This window comes from Arvicola amphibius, chromosome 12 (assembly GCF_903992535.2).
Source record: "Arvicola amphibius chromosome 12, mArvAmp1.2, whole genome shotgun sequence".
NCBI classification, from domain to species: Eukaryota; Metazoa; Chordata; class Mammalia; order Rodentia; family Cricetidae; genus Arvicola; species Arvicola amphibius.
In genome coordinates this window covers 13911142-13930836 of record NC_052058.2, presented here as the reverse complement: position 1 = coordinate 13930836, position 19695 = coordinate 13911142, and the positions used below count along the sequence as shown (strand labels likewise).

At 49.1% G+C, this 19695-nt stretch overlaps 1 protein-coding gene across 1 annotated transcript in view; it reads right to left on the bottom strand.

Moving 5' to 3' along the window:
- Positions 1–19695, bottom strand: part of LOC119828107 (epoxide hydrolase 1) — a 31938-nt gene extending 12243 nt beyond the window's left edge. The window contains exons 1-2 of the mRNA XM_038350162.1: positions 19538–19695; positions 1772–1958 (exon numbers count right to left, since the gene is read on the bottom strand). Of these exons, the coding sequence (XP_038206090.1) occupies positions 1772–1954 (183 nt within the window). The 5' untranslated portion in view covers positions 1955–1958; positions 19538–19695. The remainder of the gene's footprint in view (positions 1–1771; positions 1959–19537) is intronic.

Sequence of the window (19695 nt, the reverse complement as noted above, 5' to 3'; positions counted from 1 at the left end):
ACTGAAGCTCAAACGCCAGACAATCATTGCATGACTTCAATTATTACTTTTCTTTTTTTTTTCCCCATGCTCCTTTAAAGACACCAAAGTTTACTCTCCAGGCAGTTAAAATACAAGTGGTAGGCTACACTTGGCCTTGAGCATGGTATGCTGGTCCTTGCTGCACAGTATCAAACAATCCTAACTCAGATAAAAAGGACACAGGATCCAAATACAGTGGATTCAGTTCAAAGTTCAGCATTCCAGCCGAGGGACGTGCCTGGTGCCTCATGGAGTGGCTCAGGTGTCATTATTCCCAGAGGTTTTCATGTCCCTGGGCCTCCCCCAAATAGATTTGGAAACTTAGACTCCTTCCAAGTCTTGGCTCCATTCACGAGGATCCTCAGAGCTCAGCTTCTGCCCTCAGAAGCAAGGGCCCAGTGTGCCCAACACAGGAACCTCAGCCACTTGCTCTTGGCTTCAGTCCAGTTCCCGGTCTCAATCCCTTCCTTCTGGGACCTTTTGTGACCTTTTGCTAGAGCCCGATGACATTAATCTCTCCGGATGTGTGGGTCACTCTATCTTTGGATACTCCCTTTTTGAGGATGGATGTTAAATGCTGAGCTGTGTGAGGGAGGGATCTCTGTTCTCCAGGCACCTGGTGGGGCACCTGTCACAGTAGCTGCGTAAGGATCACACGGGGAAGCAAAGGATGGGCTTTGTAAGGTCTGCCCCCTTGGGACCTCACTTGAGTCTGGCTCCTCCAGAAGACTTCCTTCTCTCCTCCCTCTACCCACTGGCCCCTCCTTTCTGACTCCAACTCTACGTGGAAAGGCCAGGATCCTTAGACTCAGAATCTATCACCCAGGACCCGCTGGACCATTCTCAGGGCCCACCTCTGAGAACTGGCGCAACAAGTGATTGATGTGGATTCCCCTCTATATGCTGTGAATATGTTTTCTTGCCACTGGTTAATGAATAAGGCTGTTTTGGCCAATGATGTAGCAGAGCAAAGCCAGGCAGAAAATCCAAAAGAAATATATATATATAGAAAGAAAGTAGGTGAAGTCAAGGAGATACCATGTAGCTGCCAAAGGAGAAGGACCTGGAAACTTTCCAGTAAGCCACAGCCTTGTGGCAATACACAGGTTAATAGAAATAGGTTAATTCAAGATGTAAGAGCTAGCTAGAAATATGCCCAAGTCATTGGCCAAAAAGTGTTGTAACTAATATAGTTTCTGTGTGATTATTCAGGTCTGGGCAGCTCGGAAATGAAAGAGCAGTCTCTGTTTACAAGTGACAATGGACAGGCGTGGTGTAATGATATGATGGGCCCAGAAGTAGTCAACACAGTAGGGGCCTACCCAAGGCTGAACCTGTGGTCTCCATGTGACTCTATTTCCTGAACACTACTTCCCTCTGTACTTGTGACTTCCATACCTACCCCTGGCATCTGCTCACTTTCTCCCTTAAACTCTGGACCAGCTGCAAGTGGGCATGAGGGGAGGGGGATGGAAGCTTCCTTTGGTCTTTGATGTACACAGTGACACTGGGGAGCCCTCTTGGGTCTTGCCTGGGAGAGGAAAAGTAGCTAGAGAGATAGGGTTAGAAAGTAGGAAATACCATTTAGGAGCGAAATGCATCTGCCCTCAGGGGCTAGAGTGGACAGACAAAACCTCAAGACAGCCCATTTCTTAAGTTCCATCTTCAACCATGTCCCCACTCTGTTTTAAGGAAACCACAGCCAGTCTGCCCCTTTGGTTCCTACCCAGGCTGGGAAAAGGAGTCTCACCTTGATCTCCTCGTCTGATGTTTCCACCTTGAAAGGTCGGATGCTCTCATCTTCTTTGGCTGAGGGCTTTGACCCTGGGCCCCACCAGCCATCTCCGAGTGGTAAAGGTTCCTCCTTGTCCCGGGAGACAAACCAGTAGATGACAAGGCCCAGCACCGAGGCCAGGAGGAGTTCCAGCCACATGATTCTGTGAGATTGAATGGGATCCATCAGCAAGAGGAGCGACCCAGCCAGAACCTCACGTCTAGCATGCAGAGACTAGCTACCAAAAAGGCTATTCCCAGTGCATCCCCCAATGTGATGTTACTCTTGACTGTCAGCTTGTCCCAAAGCTAGGAGAAAGGCCGCCAGGTGTGCTTCTGAGAGTGCTTCTGGAAAAGATGGACTGAGGTGGGAAGGACCACCCTGGATTTGGCCGGTGCCATTCCACGTCGAGAGCCCCAGGCTGAACAGAGGGAGAAAGTGAGCTGAGCACCAGCACCCAGCTCTCTCTGCTCCATGACTATGACACAGTGTGACCAGCGACCCGCTCCTGGCCTTATTCATGTTTATCCTGTGAGAGAAGTGAAGGGCGCCAGGATGAAAATGGGGTTCATTGTGTCATCCCCACAAAAAATGCTTATGAGAAAATAATTCTTCTACGTGACTGAGAGTAGCTGTGGACAAGGACTCTGTCATAACCTAAGCTTGCACAGTGGCGGCCACAGTCCCACACAGAAACACTTCTGCAAGGACAACAGTGTAGCCAATGTCTTCCACCTCATTATGAAGTCACTTTCTTTATTAGTAACAGTGGCCAAGGTTACTGTTTCAATGTATTCGCTGTCGTGCAACTTTGTTTTAATTTCGTCTGTTATTGTTACTATTATTATTATAATTCCTGTCTCGAGAATAGTAGGCAAGGGCTCTATCACTGGTGAGCCACACTGCCAGTCCTCATTTTTGCCTTTAAAAAACTCCCTTTGTTTCAGTCTTTTCTAATATGGGCATAATTTACTCACCTGCTGTGAGCCTAGTCTTAACAGCTGAGCCATCTCTACAGTCCTTACCTGAGTATTCTTATTGCCTTGTTTTTTGCTATTCCAAATTAATAGTAATATTTGGAGAAACACTGGCTCTTGTTTGATTTTAATGTTTGCGATGGAGTTTGGCTATGGTATCTAGGCTGGCCACGAACTCCAGCCATCTTCTCTCAGGCTTTCTAGTACCCAGGATCACAGGTATGCCTCACCATGTCTGGTCAGTAATTTCCTAAATTTAGGCCAACAATGCTGAAGAAACATAATATTAAATTATGTAAAATGTTAGAGAGACAAACTTACTCATAACTCCAGTAAGTAATGAGAACTGCCCCCCTCCCTGGGACACACATGTGGCTTCAGCACAGTGCTGGGTGGAGCTATGGAGGCTGCATATGGAGGCCTGGGCCTTCCGAGGGACCTTCTGCTCCTGAGGCCATTCAGAAGGCTCTCTCTACACCCTGATGTGTGAAAAGAGGGGCTGCTGTCCCATGTGTGGTCCTGGGAGGAGGGTTCCTCATGGGGCACAAGGAAAGTGACAGGACAGAGTCCTGGGACCCTGCACACAGCTGGTGGGGAACAATGCTAGGAAGCGCATCTTTGGCTATGCATGTCATCTCAGTGTGTTTTCATTAGCTTTAATGAAATAGGATGGACGTGTCTGCAGTGTACTCACGGGCATGGGCCAGCAACTGCACAGCTGATATCGGCTATTGTCATCCCAACAAAGAGAAAGCTTACACCCTGTACCTGTCGCTTCTCTAGTCCCCAGAGAGGCTTCCTGGGCCCTCGGTAACCACATCTCCGGTTTCTGTGGGCACGCACTATTACATTTCAGAAAATCCAAGCTGTATTAGCATGCCCATGAGTCTGAGTCTTTTGTCTTTTCTCTCAGAAGGAAGAAGAACTTGTATCTGCAAACCAATACAGAAAGGTCCCAGCCCAGCATTGTGGCCTAGCATCTCAGCTTCCATCTTCCGAGTGCAGTGCCTTGCTTGGCACAAACATGAACCTATCCTTGGAGAAAGGGCAGAAGAGGTTCCCCTGGACACACTATAGTCAGGACCGATCTGGAGCAATGGAGGAGGAGCAGCAGCCTAAGGCAGGAAAACCCTTTAGAAAAACACCTGTGTGCACTCCGCCCGCTAATTTCAAACGGTCAGGTCTCAATCAGTGTTGAGGCCCCAGGTATAAACCTGATAAAAAGTTGCCCTTTTAAGCTGAGAACTGGGCCACCAGGTACCATTTCCAGAGATACCAGGCCATACAAATGGCCAGTCATGAGCCTTCCACAGAGCAGTGGCTGGAGTAGGGGCACCTGTTTCTTGATGTGGACAGAATCTCATATGGAAACTGCTTCTGTCTGGCAGTGACCTCACTGATCACCCCAGTGCCGCCTTCAGTCTCAGAGCCACCACTTTTCTTCCCTTATACCCACCCATCACCGGAACTAGTGCCACGGCCATCCCTTCCTGAACAGAGACCTCATCACCCCACATCAGATGCTGCCAGAGATCTCAGCCGAAGTTGATGGGATGCTGAGATCCCAGGACAGCCATCCGTGGAAGCCATGCGCTGTAAATACAGACTCCTACTTGAACTTGTCTCCCTCTTTGAACTGGAAGGGTCTGTGTGGCTCAAAGTCTCTGTGAGAATGTTTCCGGAGAGTCTCGGTGCCTGAGAGCAAGCTTTGCCCATCCTAGTAAGAGGATGCTGCATGTGTGTAGATCTCTCTGTGTGTATCTCTGTGTGCGTTGATCTCTGTGTGCGTGTATCTCTCTGTCTCTGTCTCTCTGTGTGTGTGTATTTGTGCACCTCTCTCTCTCTCTCTCTCTCTCTCTCTCTCTCTCTCTCTCTCTCTCTCTCTCTCTGTGTGTGTGTGTATTTGTGCACCTCTCGCTGTGTCTGTGTTCATGCATGTTCTCTCTTTCCCTGTGCATGTGTTTGTGTGAATCTCTCTCTGTTGGTGTGCACTCCCTCATTCCAGCTCCAGACCAAGGCTCTTGTCTCTCAGCCTGAGGCTCCCTCAGCCCTTGTCCTCAGATCCCCAGTCAGTCGGGTGGTGAGAGCTGCTTAAATTAAAACAGGTTAGAGACAGCTGAAGTGGAGCCCCTCTGAAGCCAGACAGGGACTTTGCATGGTCTTTTTTTTTTTTCTTCCATTTCCAGAGACTCTGTCCTTGCCAGAAAGTCCTCTTCTTTGAGAAGACAGAATACTGTCACCTGTCACCCCAGAACTACTGAGAGAAGACCAAGTTCACACAATGTCTTCCCGAGAACTGCAAGAGGCAGCAGGAAGGAGAGCTGACCTGCCCAGAGAACTTGACAATCAGTCCCCCCACCTGAGTGCGGCAGTAAAAGGCCGAAGACTCCTTAGTTGCTTTCCTTGGGGACAGAAGTGCCTGCCTTTTCCTTGGGGGGGGGATTATCCCAGCATTCTCTGCTCTTCCCCAGGGCTCAGTGCAAGTGCCTTGATCCATTCGTGGTCACATCACCCAGAGCCAGAGGACAGGTGAGGGGGGCTGAATGTGAGTCCCTACCTGCCCTGCCTTTTCACACATGCACAGCCCCAATGACTCAGCTGATCCGCTGTGTGTGCAGGGCGGTTATGATTCTGGACTTCAGACAGCAAACAGAACCACAGTGATAGAGACCCGGAGTCCCAGAGAACAGAATCCAGGTAAAAGGGCATTCTGATGAGTCATGATGGTCTTGCCACACATTGTCACCCCCTATGCAGGGCTTTGTTTACCCATGGGTGACAGAAGCCTGAAATGTAAATAGAAATTTGAGAAATAATTCTTAGTTTAAAACTGAGTGCTGGGCTGGCAAGATGGTGCCATGAGTAAAGGCACTCGCTGCTAACCCTGGTGGCCTTGGCTTGACCTTGGGGATCCACATGGTGGATGGAAAGAACTGACTCTGGTGAGCTGTGCTTCCACCTCTTCACATTCCCTCCCTCTCGCAAAGACCTCAAACAAACAAAACCCAAAGCTGGGGCTGTAAGTGGTGACCATTGCCCACTGTTTTGTTCAATGTATCCATGATATATACACTAGGTGTATCCATGACGTATACACTAGGTATCCTTTAGCTGCATAGGAGCACCCACAGTTATCACAGAGATGGTTCCAGTGACTCCATTTCACTTGGCTGCCGTGGTGCTGGGATGTCCCACAGTACAGCGCTGTCAACGTGCAATTGAGTTATTAGCTATTGTCAGCTTCCCATTGGGTCTCATTATAAGCTCTGCTTTATCATGGGCAAGAAGGTACAGGAATGTGTGGGACATTACAGGTTTCAGAACTGCTTTTGGCTCAAGGCATTCATGTGGTAGGGTGTCTTGGGAAGTATTGTCCTTCAAAAAGCTAAAGAATAGAGTGCTCTGTGTGTGTGTGTGTGTGTGTGTGTGTGTGTATGTGTGTGTGTATGTGTAAATCAACAGATCTAAAGAGTAATTTAAAGGCTCTGTCTCTTACATTTGAATTCAAGTGACAAGAGTATTAGTATTATCCATTATTGTGGTGGTTTGAAAGAAAATGGCCCCCATAAAGAGTGGGACTATCAGGAGGTGTGGCTTTGCTGGAGTAGCTGTGGTCTTGTTGGAGGACATGTGTCACTATGGGAGTGGGATCTGAGGGCTTGTATATGCTCAGATCATGCCCAGTGTCTCAGACTACTTTCTGTTGCTTACAGGTCAAGATGTAGGACTCTCAGCTCTGTCTCCAGCACCATGTCTCCCTCACGCCACCATGCTTCCCGCCATGATGACAATGGACTAAACCTCTGAACTATAAGCCAGCCCCAGTTAAATGTTTTCCTTTATAAGAGTTGCTGCGGCCGGGCGGTGGTGGTATCTGCCTTTAATCCCAGCACTCGGGAGGCAGAGGCAGACGGATCTCTGTGAGTTCGAGGCCAGCCTGGTCTACAAGAGCTAGTTCCAGGACAGGCTCCAAAGCCACAGAGAAACTCTGTCTCGAAAAACCAAAAAAAAAAAAAAAAAAAAAAAAAAAAAAGAGTTGCTGCGGTCATGGTGTCTCTTCCCAGCAATAGAAACCCCAACTAAGACAATCTTATAAAACAGTAGTATACTTTGCTCCAGTGCCTTGGAGCCCCTGGGCCTTGAACTACAAAGCAGAACTGGCTGCAATGTCTCAGTTCACCCCTGACTAACACTGCTTGTTACTTAGTAGCAGGTAATAATAGCACACAAATACCCAAGCCTCTGATTAGCCTCAAGTAGCTTGCATTGCCCTTCTGCAGGCTGGATTTGCTGAGTTTGCTAATAACAGTACAGGTGAACCCACTATTCATGGACCTTTTCTAGAAACAAAGAAACAAACACAAAAGTTCCCCAACACTTATTTAAGATAAGAATCGGAGAAGGACAGTGCCTAGCTACATGCTTGTGAGGGCTCCAACTCATGGCCAAAGACTGCATTCCTGCCCCAGTGAATGCTGCATGTCCCCTCCCTGGCTCTCTCTCCCAGGACATGTTGACAGTCTGAAGCTTTCAAACCAACTCTGGGACCTCAGAACACTGATAATCGTGCTCCCAGATACTGTGGCCCCCAAGGAGTCTCCTGGACTGTGAGTCATTTCTCCTCCAACAGAAAGGCTAATAAGCAATACCTTCTGCTAGACAGTGGGTAGTACATCCTGGAAGGGGTAAAGCCTGGAGTCCGACCAATCAGAGCTGGTGTCCATGGTGTCGATGGATATCTTTCCCCATGCACCCCTCCTCCCCTGAGACTGAGCACTTGGGATACCCACCATCTAGAGCATGGTAGACTTGGCTCCTGCTCTTTTGGAGACTAGAAAAGGGGCTTCAAGCACTCTGGTGGGTCCTGAAGTCCACTGGATGAAGAGTACAGGTGTGCATGTAGTTTAGGAAGGGTAGCAACTGATGCAATTTGCCATGGCGGAGGCCACTGCAGGGAGACGCCATCATGAGCCCTGGTGGTCATGGGCACCTCCACTGTGATAAGCCACTGACTTTTTCATGGACCTTCTACGAGAGGTCAGCCTCAGATGGTCCAGTTTCTGGAAGAGCGTGGCTCAGAGGGAAGACCTAACCTTGAGTCCTCTGGGAAGGCGTGTCCTTTCATTGTCCCTAAATGGCAGGGACCATGCAATGCCTGTGGTCAGGGATGCATGATAGCACACTTGGTTACACAGTGAGGATGCTACCTGGCTTTCCTTCAGAGTGTCGGTGCCATGACACCCCAAATAGCAGCTTTGACACATTGGCATTAGGGACAGGTGAATCTTGGAGGTACAGTAAGGGGCCTTCTAGTGTGTTTTCTTCTTTAGGTGGCTCCGTTTGCAGCTCTACCATTCCGCAGCTGTGGGGCTCTGGAGAAATTATGAAACCCCTTGACCCTTTGTCATCTAGAGTGCGGGGATCATCAACCTATCAGGCTGCTGGTGAAGGCTGAAGGGCTCTGAGCAGGTGTTCCACCAAAGTGGGTGTCCTTTCCTTTTCCCTAATTCAGTGTGTGGGACTCTCATATCCAAGCACTCTACAGCAGCCTACGTGCACAGAACCAGGCTGAAGGGGAAAGGGTGCATAGTGGAGACGCCTGTGTCCTGAGGCATCCACTGTCCAGCGCAAGCGGTGTCACCAAAGCTGTGATGCAGAAGGATTAAGCCCAACCCAGCTCATGGAGGCCTGAGACCACCCAAGTTCTGTAAGTCATGTCCTTGGGGTGCCTGCTTTTGCTATTAGCTCGGAGAAGTTCTGTTCTCACCACCAAGGCTCCCACTGTTGTCTGCTGAGCCTCTACCTTGTGGCGAAGAGCTACAGTGATTTCTTTTGTGTGGTTCCTTTCCGCTACAGTAGAGAACATTCTAACATCTTCAAAATACCAGAGTTATGCCAGCAGTGGTGGCACACGCCTTTAATCCCATAGGCAGAGGCAGGCAGATCTCTGTGAGTTCAAGGTCAGCCTGGTCTGCAAAAGTTAGTTCCATGACAGGCACCAAAGCTACACAGAGAAACCCTGTTCTGGAAACAACCTAAATGCCCCTCTACCAAAGAATGGATAAGGAAAATGTGGTACATTTATACAATAGAGTACTACGCAGAGGAAAAAAAATAATGACATCTTGAAATTTGAAGGCAAATGGATGGATTTAGAAAACATCATATTGAGTGAGGTAACCCAGACCCAGAAAGACAAATATAATATGTACTCACTCATAGATTTTAGACATAAAGCAAAGAAAAACCAGCCTACAGTTCACAATCCCAGAGAACCTAGACAATAAAGAGGACCCTAAGAGAGACATACATGGATCTAATCTACATGGGAAGTAGAAAAGGACAAGATCTCCTGAGGAAATTGGGAGCATGGGGACCTTGGGAGAGGGCTGAAGGTGAGGGGATAGGCAGGGAGGAGAGCAGAGAAAAATATATAGCTCAATAAAAACAATTTTAAAAATATCATTTTAACATGAACAATTCTAAGTTGAAATTTGATAGAACAAGGTATATTAACAGCAAAACTACAACTGAGTAAGAATTTTCATGTTTTAGAAAAAAAGTATATTTCTCAATTTAAAAAAAAACAGCAACTCTGTCTTGAAAAACCAAAAAAACAAAAACAAAAAAACCAAAAACCCCAACAGAGTTTAGGGGATATCGGGAAAGAATGGGCAACAAAACACAAAAGCACAGCTCCCAAGCTCTTTTCCATCACGCTAGCACCTGAACCTGGGGGCTAATTCATCTGTATCAAAGGTTTCTTTCTCCCAGTAGTCTTTTTATTTGTTTTGTAACCCAGTGTTCTAATGAGGAAAAACACGTGCTCAGAGTTGGAGAGGAAGCCTTTCTAAAACAAGGCAGGGCTCGGGGTGTGGCTCTGGGCTGAAGTTCCTGGCACGTGGAGATGCGTTTGGTGCCTAGTGCTACAAAAGCCAAAGGAAACCGTATTTTCTCTCTTGCAGCCATGGTATTCACCCCACGAAATGATGAGTTGCCTAGTAAAGAAGATGTGTTTTTTGCTTTGGAGGGTTTTTCTGTGAAACACAGTCCTGGCTGTCCTGGAACCTGCTTTATAGACCAGGCTGGTCAAATTCACGGAGATCCAGCTACCTGTGCTTCCCTAGTGCTGGGATTAAAGGTGTGCGCTACCACCTACTGGAGAAGATGCATTTAAACAACAAAAGGCAGCTCGATACATTTGTTACAACATTGTTGGGGAGGATGGGAGGGAAATGGCTCAGCGGTTAGAAGCATCAGCTATTCTTTCAGATGATGGGGATTCCATTCCGCTCACATCCACCTGATTCTGCACTTCCGGGGCCCTGGCATCTGCCTGCATTGCACACACAAGGCTCACAGATACACACCCAGGCAAAACACCTAGGTGCATAAAATTAAAAAAAAAAGCCACATAGTAACTGGAAGAACAGGGGTCATTTATTGGAAATTTGGGGAGCAATCAAGTCTTTATAGGAAGAATTAAAGTTATACATATTTTAATAGTAGGTGCTGGTATGCATCTCACCTTGGTGGCAGAGTGCTTGTCCAGCATAATCAGTGCCAAAGATCAAATATTGTACTTATTAGCTTTTGTACCATTCAGATAACTTTTAAACAAATGCACATGTTATCTACTCTATTAAACGTAAATTTTAGTTTTACATTTCTACACCATGAAAGCTTTATTTGGGAATCCATTTCAACAGTGTCAGAGTCTTGTACAACACACCCAAGCAGGTATGACAAGAGTGACCAGGGCACTGCTGTGCAGCTTCCTTCTGTCTGTGATGTCCGTGAGACAAAGATCGGTCTGGGAGCCTATGTGCGCCAGCAGCCTGGTGAAAATGTAAATCCATGCAGACAAAGTTGGCAAGGTGGGGACAGGGTAAAGATAGGTGTAGGGAGAGAGGGACAGGGCCATTGGAGAACTGGTATGTAAGAGAGGGGGACATCGTTTATATCCATGCAGTGACCCCACTGTTACCACAGAGATGACCGTTTACTTTTCTTCTATGCTTTTCTTCCAAAGCATAGCTATCAAGTCTACCTCTGCCATCACTCCCAGCCCAGGCACCTGCAGGATCTCCCCAGGACTGCTCTGCAAGGCCCTGACCGACCCCTCCCCACCTCAATCTCTGCCTACCACATCACATTCTCTTATTCAAACTTAACTGTCTGTCCGTCTGTCTGTCTGTCTGTCTGTCTGTGTCTGTCTGTCTGCCTGCCTGCCTCTCTCTCTCTCTCTCTCTCACACACACACACACACACACACACACACACACACACACACACACTTCCCATGATTCCAAGGCAAAGAAAACCCGCTGAATGTGTCCTTGAAGGCCTGTGTGGGCTGCCGACCCACCTCTCCCCGCCGCCTGCAGCTGGGCCACACATCATTGTTTAGTTCTTGTGTTCACCCATCTCGGGTGTCCCAGAGCTCTGAGGGGGCCGCTTACTGCCACCTCCTTCACTTCTGTTGGTGCCTGGTCCCCATGCCGTGTGTGCCTCTCACAGGAAGCGGGCCTCTTCAGACCCCTTCTGAACTCTCAGACCTTGGCACTTTTCAGATGCTTATCCATCCAATACTGACTGAATGAACTAAAAAATTCTCTGGATAATGTAGACAACAGAAGTTTTGAATGAAAAGGATTTTAAATTCTCCTTAAGCAATACAGCTTACCTCTTGGTCTAGTCTGGATGCTTGAAGGACTGAGGAGTATTCAAAGCATGGAGAAAGACTAGAGAGTAGTGTTGGTGCCAAAGGGTACTCATGGCAAGTCCCAGGGTTTGAGCTGCCAACTGCTCTTGGAGAGAAATCTGCACTCTGTAACCCAGCAAGTGCTCAGACATGCTCCCTGAAGTCACCCTCAAGTACAAGCTAATAGTGACTCAGCAGATCTGCTCTTTTCAAGGTAAACAACAGGCCTGGATACTGGGGTGGGGGGACTTTCCAGAGCCAAGGCCAACCAAGAGTCCAGCCCTGCCCGTGTTGGCAGTAGGCCCTGGGTCTGACTGGGCATGAGGCTTGCAAGAGTTCTTGGTCATGGCTTGGGCTCCTGGAAGCTCCTCCTGAGGCCACCACACTTTGGCTTGGGAATTATGAGGGCAGAGGAGATGTGGGGAAACCATATACCTGTTACCCTCAGATGTCAGGCCAGAGGAGAGGGAGGTGAGGCCTCCTCTCGGCCTAACCAGCCCTGCAATCCCATCTCCCTTCCTGGGGAGACAGGGAAGCATTTGGTCTCTCCTGCACTCCAGTCAGCCTGCCACACACACAGACATTCCTGTCAGGGAGCAATGATGGACAAGCAGAGGCCTCCTCAGACCATACAGATGGCTAATGGCCAGCCTCTTCTCCCTCAGGGCCACTGTGGCTGTGCTTTGGTGGCTCTGTATTGGGCCTAATGTCTTGTTTCTCTCAGAGCACAGCCTTGGAGCTGAGCTGAGGAAAACAGATCAGAGTCAACCAGCAGGAGAAGGTTGGAGTGTTTTTGAAGGCAAACATGGAAGAGAGAAAGAAGGGAACAGTGTTGGGTTCAGCAGAGGTGGGTGGAAAATTTAGGACCTGAAAGTGTACTCTCCTGAAGCACCCCAGGGCCCAAGGCCAGCCCAGCTGGAGGCCAGGCCCTCAGTGCTGTCCCTGTACCCTAAGGAAAGAGACTTGTCCAGGCCTCAATCTGACCACCGGCCACAGAGGGGATGGCTGGGAGGGCTGGGAGCACACGTGTGAGTGGGCGGGCCTTGAATGGCTTCGGAGAGGGGGTGAATACCAAAATCAACGTGTGATTATTGTTTCGACCCTGTGTTTATAAGCCTTAAATAAGGAGGTTGGACAATTAGCCCGCTAATTAGTTAGGAAGTTTTATTTTATTTAGTCTCAAGCAAAAGTTCCATTGCAGATGTTTTTGAGATCTCATTAACTGTGGCCTCGACTCCATTTTATGGGTTCACAGACAAACATACTCCGCTAAAAAAATTTTTTTGTTTGGCCAGGCGGACATCTTTAATCCCAGCATTCCGGAGGCAGAGGCAGATGGATCTGAGTTCAAGGCCAGCCTCGTCTACAGCACGAGTGTTTTGGAAAAGACAGGGCTACACAGAGAAAACCTATCTCAAAAACCCAAAACAATAATACTAATACTAATAATTTTCTCCAGTGTTAGGGTGGGCCGCAGGGCCTCACTCACACAGGCACACGCCCTATCACGAAACTGTCACCCCCTATTCTGTTTCCACTTATTCCCCCCAGTGCTGCCACACAGCTTTTAACGTCCTCTAACAACAGAAGGACATTGCCAGGTCAACGTGCTAAAGCCTGGGAGCTTCACCAGAGCCCTCTCTCAGCTCCAGCTCTGCCAACTAAAACAGGAGCGGTCACATTTTCCACTGGCTTAGATACCTGAGGAGCATGGCTCACCTGCTTTAAGGAGGAAGTGTATTTCATGGCTGCTGTGGTGCTGGGATGGCAGATGCCCATGCTGGGACAGCAGGCGTGGACTATCTGGGATACATACCATTGCCTTCCTTCCCACAACACCCCACCCTCATGTGATTTTCCTCAGTGGTTACAACCGCATGGTCTGGAAGCTTCCTCACTATCAGGCAACCAGATTGCCTGGAGCCTGGGCCTTCTGAGCAATCCAGTCCTCCTTCCTGACTACTTGGGTACAGGGTGAACTTCCTGCAGAGCTCCCTGAGGCCTGGCCAGCCTCTCAGCACTGTTCCCTGGGATGTTTCATTTTAGGCTGGGAGAGTATTGAATTTGCTTATAGCAATGTCTAGGTTGCAAAAAGAGAATCAAAAGTCTCCAAGGCCTATGAGTAAGGACTTAAAGCAAGTGCCAAGGGAGTTGGGTGTGGCTCAATGGTAGAGCACTTGTCTAGCATTTGTGAGGCCCTGGATTCAATTCTCAGTACTGGAAAGTGCTGTAGGATAATGCTCTTGTACACTGTAAAGATTTGTCACTCATATTAATTTAATAAAATGCTGATTGGCCAGTAGCCAGGCAGGGAGTATAGGCGGGGTGACCAGACTAAGAGAATTCTGGGAAGAGGAAAGGCAGAGTCATTCACCAGCCAGATGCAGAGGAAGCAATGAGAATGCCTTACTGAGAAAAGGCACCGAGCCATGTGGTTAAACATAGACAAGAATTGTGGGTTATTTAAGTTATAAGAGCTAGTTAATAATAAGCCTGAGCTAATAGGCCAAACAGTTTATAATTAATATAAACGTTTGTGTTTCTTTGGGATTGACTGCGGGACCAGGCGGGACAGAAACTCCTGTCTACAGGAAAGAAAAAATTCCAAGGTCACCTCTGCTGTTAAAATGCCAAGGTCACCTCTGAGTTAAGATGCCCCACCCCAACAGGGCATCATCTCCTCCTGAAGTATGGGCTCTCAGACGACAGAGCTGACAAGGGCTGGGTGGCCTCCATAATGGGGTGCATGGTGAGAAAAGAACAAAGTCACCTCCCCTCACTGGGGCTGGAGGCTTCCATTTTTCTAGGTGGTTCTATTTTCTCAGAGGGACAAGCTGGTGGGGCGGTGGGTCCACCAGAGACAGGCAATCTCCAAGTGGGGAAAGCACCCCACACTAAGTGGGCAGGGGAGACCAGCTCCCCTAAACTGCCTTGTCACCTCAGGCACACAGGTCCAGAAACCTGGGGTCTGACTTCTTTATATTTTAAAACAGTTTAAGAAACACACTGTCCAAGGAAAGTGGATTTGCTTACAATTTAGACAAGTGAGGGGTCTCTAAGTTTCTCCACACAACAGCATCTTACACCTTCTAGAAAGCCATAAAGCAAGGGCAAAACACACCGGTGAGTATGTACGCTGGTGACATGACTCCTCCAGGGCATGCATAAGGGGAAGGTTTTTATTGTAGATATGAGGAAGAGAACGACAAGAGGCATCTGGAAGAATCCATAGAAGAGAGGGAAAGTAGTAGATTGAGCATGGCCAGCAGACTGGACCCAGCCACGACTGAAGCAGGAATGGAGCAGACAGAGCGGGAGAGATGTGTGTGTGTGTGTGTGTGTGTGTGTGTGTGTGTGTGTGTGTGTGTTTGGGGCGGGGGCTGCTAGTGAGGGAATAAGAGATGAAGACAAAGGGACCAAGAGTACACATCTCCAAAATAGCAGGGCTACAAGGAGAAGGAACAGCTGTAGTGTGGGAGACCCAGGAGCTGGGGAAGTTTATGGTCGCGGAGGAGGTAAGAAGAGCTAGTCACCTGTGATACTGAGGGAGCCTGGAGGCCAGCATGCACTTTGGTGTGCTAATAGGCACCACAGATTGCCATTTGTTCCTTCTGCAGTGGAGAGGGAACTGGCTCCTTTGGTAGAGGGGAACAGGCTTCACACATTCCTGAGGAACGCTGACTTTTGTCTAACCACCAGGAATTGGGAAAATGGAGCTTCCTTTGGACCAGACAGTGAGACAAGCTTACTTGCCTTTCCCAGGGCCAAGGGAACGTAGGCTGCCTCTGCTCTTTGTTCTAGAGATGAATTTTAATTTCAAGTCTTGGCTAAAGAATATGCAAGTCTTAAAGGGCCTCCTGTTTTTCAAAGAGGAAAGAATTCACTTATTTTGGGCCTGCAGGGTTCTCTGTCCCTAAGTCTATTCTTCTGACGTAAGTCCATTTAAGTAAAGAAAAAAAAATCAAGACAAAACGCAAAGGAGATGGCAGTCTGTAGCCCATCTGATAGCTCAGGGAGGGGTATAAGTATACATCTAAATCTCTCTCACCGGGGCATCAGCATGGGACCATAGCTACATTTCTACTTCAGACACCAACCCTGTCTGCCAGGAAGGAGTTTGGGTTTGGCTCTGAAACTATGTCTGGTACTACCTAAGAGCCAGACTTCCAAACAGTCACAGTCATTCCTTCTGCAGAAGAGCCAGCTCTGGGTAGAGTGGACAGAAGACAAGCCAATAGCTGTGTCAGGTTCAAATCCTGGGGGTTAGTTAGATAAAGGCCAGCATTCCTCAGGAACTAGTGAAGCCTGTTCCCCTCTACCAAGGGACAAAGGGCCCTCTCTGGTACCTATTCGCATGCCAAAGCCCATGCTGGTCTCCAGGCTCGCTCACTATCACCAGTACCTGTTAAACATTTCAGAGTTCATGCTGGCAACCTGGCTCTTCTTACCCCTCCCCTATGCTAACTGTCCCCAGTGAGTTCCCTCCCCCGCAGCTACTCATTGACCTTACAACCCTGCTATTTCTGCTATGCCAGAGAGCATTTGTGTCCTCTCTCTCTCTCTCTCTCTCTCTCTCTCTCTCTCTCTCTCTCTCTCTCTCTCTCTCTCCTCTTTCTTGGTCTCCTCAGGATGCCTCTGACTGTACTGTCTCTCACATCTACAATAGAAACCTTCTGCTCACCCAGACCCTGGAGTAGCCACATCCTCTTTATACAAGTTGCTCCTCACCTGTGACTCTCTGATGGCTCACGGAGGCACTGGGACCCCTTACCCATGACTGTGGCACCCCATAGCTTTCCCAGGTCACAATGCAAACTGCAGCCAGCCAGGCTATAGCCAGGCAAGTGTGTCTGTGGCAGGGGTGCTCATGTGCTCAGGCACCCACGGTCTAGAGGAAGTTCACCGAGAGCCTGGATTGTGATACTGCAGTAGAAAGACAGGGGACATTGAGAGACAAAGGAGCCCCCCCCCCCAAGATCTGGTTAAGTCTCTTGCCAAGAATTTTCAAACTGCCTGCAAGGGGCTATAATCCTGAGAGAAACCCTCACAATAAGACCAAACCATGCTTAATAGTCAAACCACATGTCTCCACTTCCTTGTGACATACAGTAAGAACTCCTTTGACCTTTTTTGACCTGCTTTAAAATATATCAATACTCCTTTCTTATCGACAAACTGGTGTACAATGAACCCCATAAATCACCTCATAATCTCAGTTCCTAAATAAAAGTTTAGATAAAAATAGGTATGCTAAGACATATTTAATCTAAATCCTTTGAACAGATTGACTTCAAAACTCACCAAGAAACTAGGTGGGACTGTCTCTTGAAATGGCACTCACACACAGACAGGTACCACCATTATACTATGAGACGGGTCTCATGGTTGTCCTATGTGACAGGCACCACTGTTGTTCTGAGATGGGCACCACCGTTGTTCTGTGGTGTCTTCCTCTGGGAATAACACCGCCACCCTAGTGCCATCAAGGAACAGAGATCACCCTGGCCCCTTTGTGACAGGAGAACACAGTGATAGCTAAGCCAAGGGCAACGGAGATCTTAATATACCCCGGAAGGAGGGAGAGGAAAGGCCACAGTGATGAGCTGTATGTGTCCTCGTAGCAGCCGACAGCCAGACTTTGGCATTATCACCTCATGCAATACCATAACCTAGGAAATAAAGGGGATTTCCCTCTGTTTTCAAGAGCACTTAAAAAAGAGGATGTTTGCTCCCAATAACCTAACCAGTAAGTGCCAAAGAGACACCCACATTGCACCGCTGCTCACCAGTCTCTCCAACCCTAAAGGCAGCAAAAACTCCTGCTTCTTACTCGGGAACAAGGCTTCTTGATTCCTGGCAAGCCAGCTAGAGAATTTTCTGTACGGCCTTTTCAATAACACAGCTGGAACAACACTTTGCCCCTACAGTGAGCTCCCCAGGCCTTGGACGAGCGCACAGGGTGTGGCGTGGGGGTGGCCAGCGGCAGCCAAGGGAAGATGAGAGAAGATGCCACTCCAGCCCTGTGATGGTGACAGGGTAAGTGCTTCTCTGACCCAGTTGGTGTAATGGATTACATGATGGAGATGGGGACCCAGTCTCCCCACTTCCCTGGGCACCGTCATGCAGAAGGTTCTGAGCAGAGGTTGGTTTCCTCTTGGGGACCTTTTCCCAGGATGATCAGCATAGCTTGCTAAAGACTCTGCCACATCACTAGCTTGGCCTGACAGCCACCTGCAGATGACCCAGGAAGTGGGACTGAGTAGTGGCCTTCTTGTCTCTAATCTCATCCTTGACTTCTATTGTCCCCCATCCTCTACAACCAGGCTGTTCCCATGTTTTCAGGTCTCAGAACGAGAATCAAGAAATGGAATTTGGACAGCTTCTGCCCTTCAAATTCTTGAGCCTGAGCCAGAATACTAGGGGAAAAAAAAGAGTGTAGGCACCAGGTAGGCAGGAGCTATGCCTGGGCATGCCAGCACCTCTGTAATGGGAGAACAGGTAGGATGTTGCTCATAGTGACAGGGGCTTTTTGTAGGCACCACTTGGGCCCTAGACAGAAAATGGGCACCCCAGGAGTCTGGTGGGGGTGCACACTTTCCCAACTTGCACTAAAAGTCCCTCACTCTGCTCACCCCGTACTTCTGTGGCAGCCGGGGTGTTAGGCACAGCCAGAAGGCAGGCACAGTCATACCAGACAACATGGAGCATTAGAAACAGTGCTGAAGCTCCCACAGCTGACTTTCTTGGCAGTTAAGAGCCTAGGGGAAATCTTTTCTTGGAATCGGGACAGCAGAAAGCTCAGGGCCCTCTCTTTGACAATAGTCACTCCTCTCAGACTGCAAATGAGGAAATAAAAGTCATCCACACGAGGCCGTACCCTCCTGCCTCAGGACCTGTGCGTTCTTTCCCCAGTCTAGCGCAGCACCCCTGCCCACACACAAAGTGACTATCTCTTCAGGAGTGTTGAAATGTTGCCTCTGTGAGGCCTTCGATCTCCACTCAACAATCCGTTTCTCTCTTTAATACTTTTCTGTTTTCCACAGCACGCATCATCTTCTAACACAATTTAAAATGTACAAATATATACTTGTTTATTTTGTGGTGCTGGGCTGGAGTGTGCTTGTTGTCTGTCCAAAAGCTCGACCCATGAAAGCACTCCCCCTGCCATTCCCAGGGTGTAGGGCGGTATGTGAACAGCCGTCCGGTCCCTAGGCAGAGCCCCATTGGAGACACTTCAACAGGGACACAGGCAGCCATCACGTGGCCCTCCTCGTGTGGGTATTTGGGAATGGAAACTGTTTGCTGAACACGCCCGTGCTTTTTTTCCCTCCCTCCTTCGTCTTCTGCTACGTCAGACCAGGCACAGCCAGTGAAAGACTCCTCTTGAGGAAGGAAGCCACTATCACACTAAATGTTATCCTCTGGAGCACTGTGACTTAAAAAAAAAAAAAAAAAAAAGATAACGCCGAATTCAGAGGGCCGAATTCAAAGGCAGAGAAGCAAGCAAAACACCCCAAATGTCTAACTCAACAGTTCTCGCCAGCAGCGGCAGAATGCTAGCAAAGGCGCGGTCTTAGTCTCGGGTGAGCTGCACGCGTAGGTACCCGATGCTTCCATCTCCCTCCAGATCCCGCCAACCCTGCTCGGGCAAGGCGAACCCCGCTTTGGGCTGCTGGAAGTTTAAACAGCGGGAGGTGCGGAGTGGAGAAGTAAAAGGGTCCCTGTACCGCTAGCGCCCTCCGCCACCAGGGTCGGGGCAGGTGCCTGGACAAGCCCCGAGCCTGGAGCCGAAGGGACAAACCTGCACCTGTGGGGGACAGAGCGAGAGAGCTAAGGAGCGGCGCTGTCAGGCCTAACACCCACCCCTTGCTTCCGAAGCGCACCGGGACGGCCCAGGGAAGGGGTGGGGAGGAATGGGGCGTCAGACGCAGGACGAGGAGGCATGGCCGACTGCACGCTGGGGATCAGCCTTGGGATAGGGGAAGAGCATTTAACTGCAGGAGCTAAACGCAGCCCTAGCAAGTCTCAGGCTGGGGTGCCACCGCTGTCCCCGGAGCTTACGGTTAGGATCGCGCTCACGCTCCAGCGGCCGCAGGTGTGCAGTCCCTCCACTCCCCAACTCCTCTTGCAAGTCTGCCGGACTCGAGCTGCGGGGACCCCAGCAGCCCGTTAGCTCCGCCCCCGCTAGCCCCACCCCTCTCTCAGTTCCACCCCCGAGT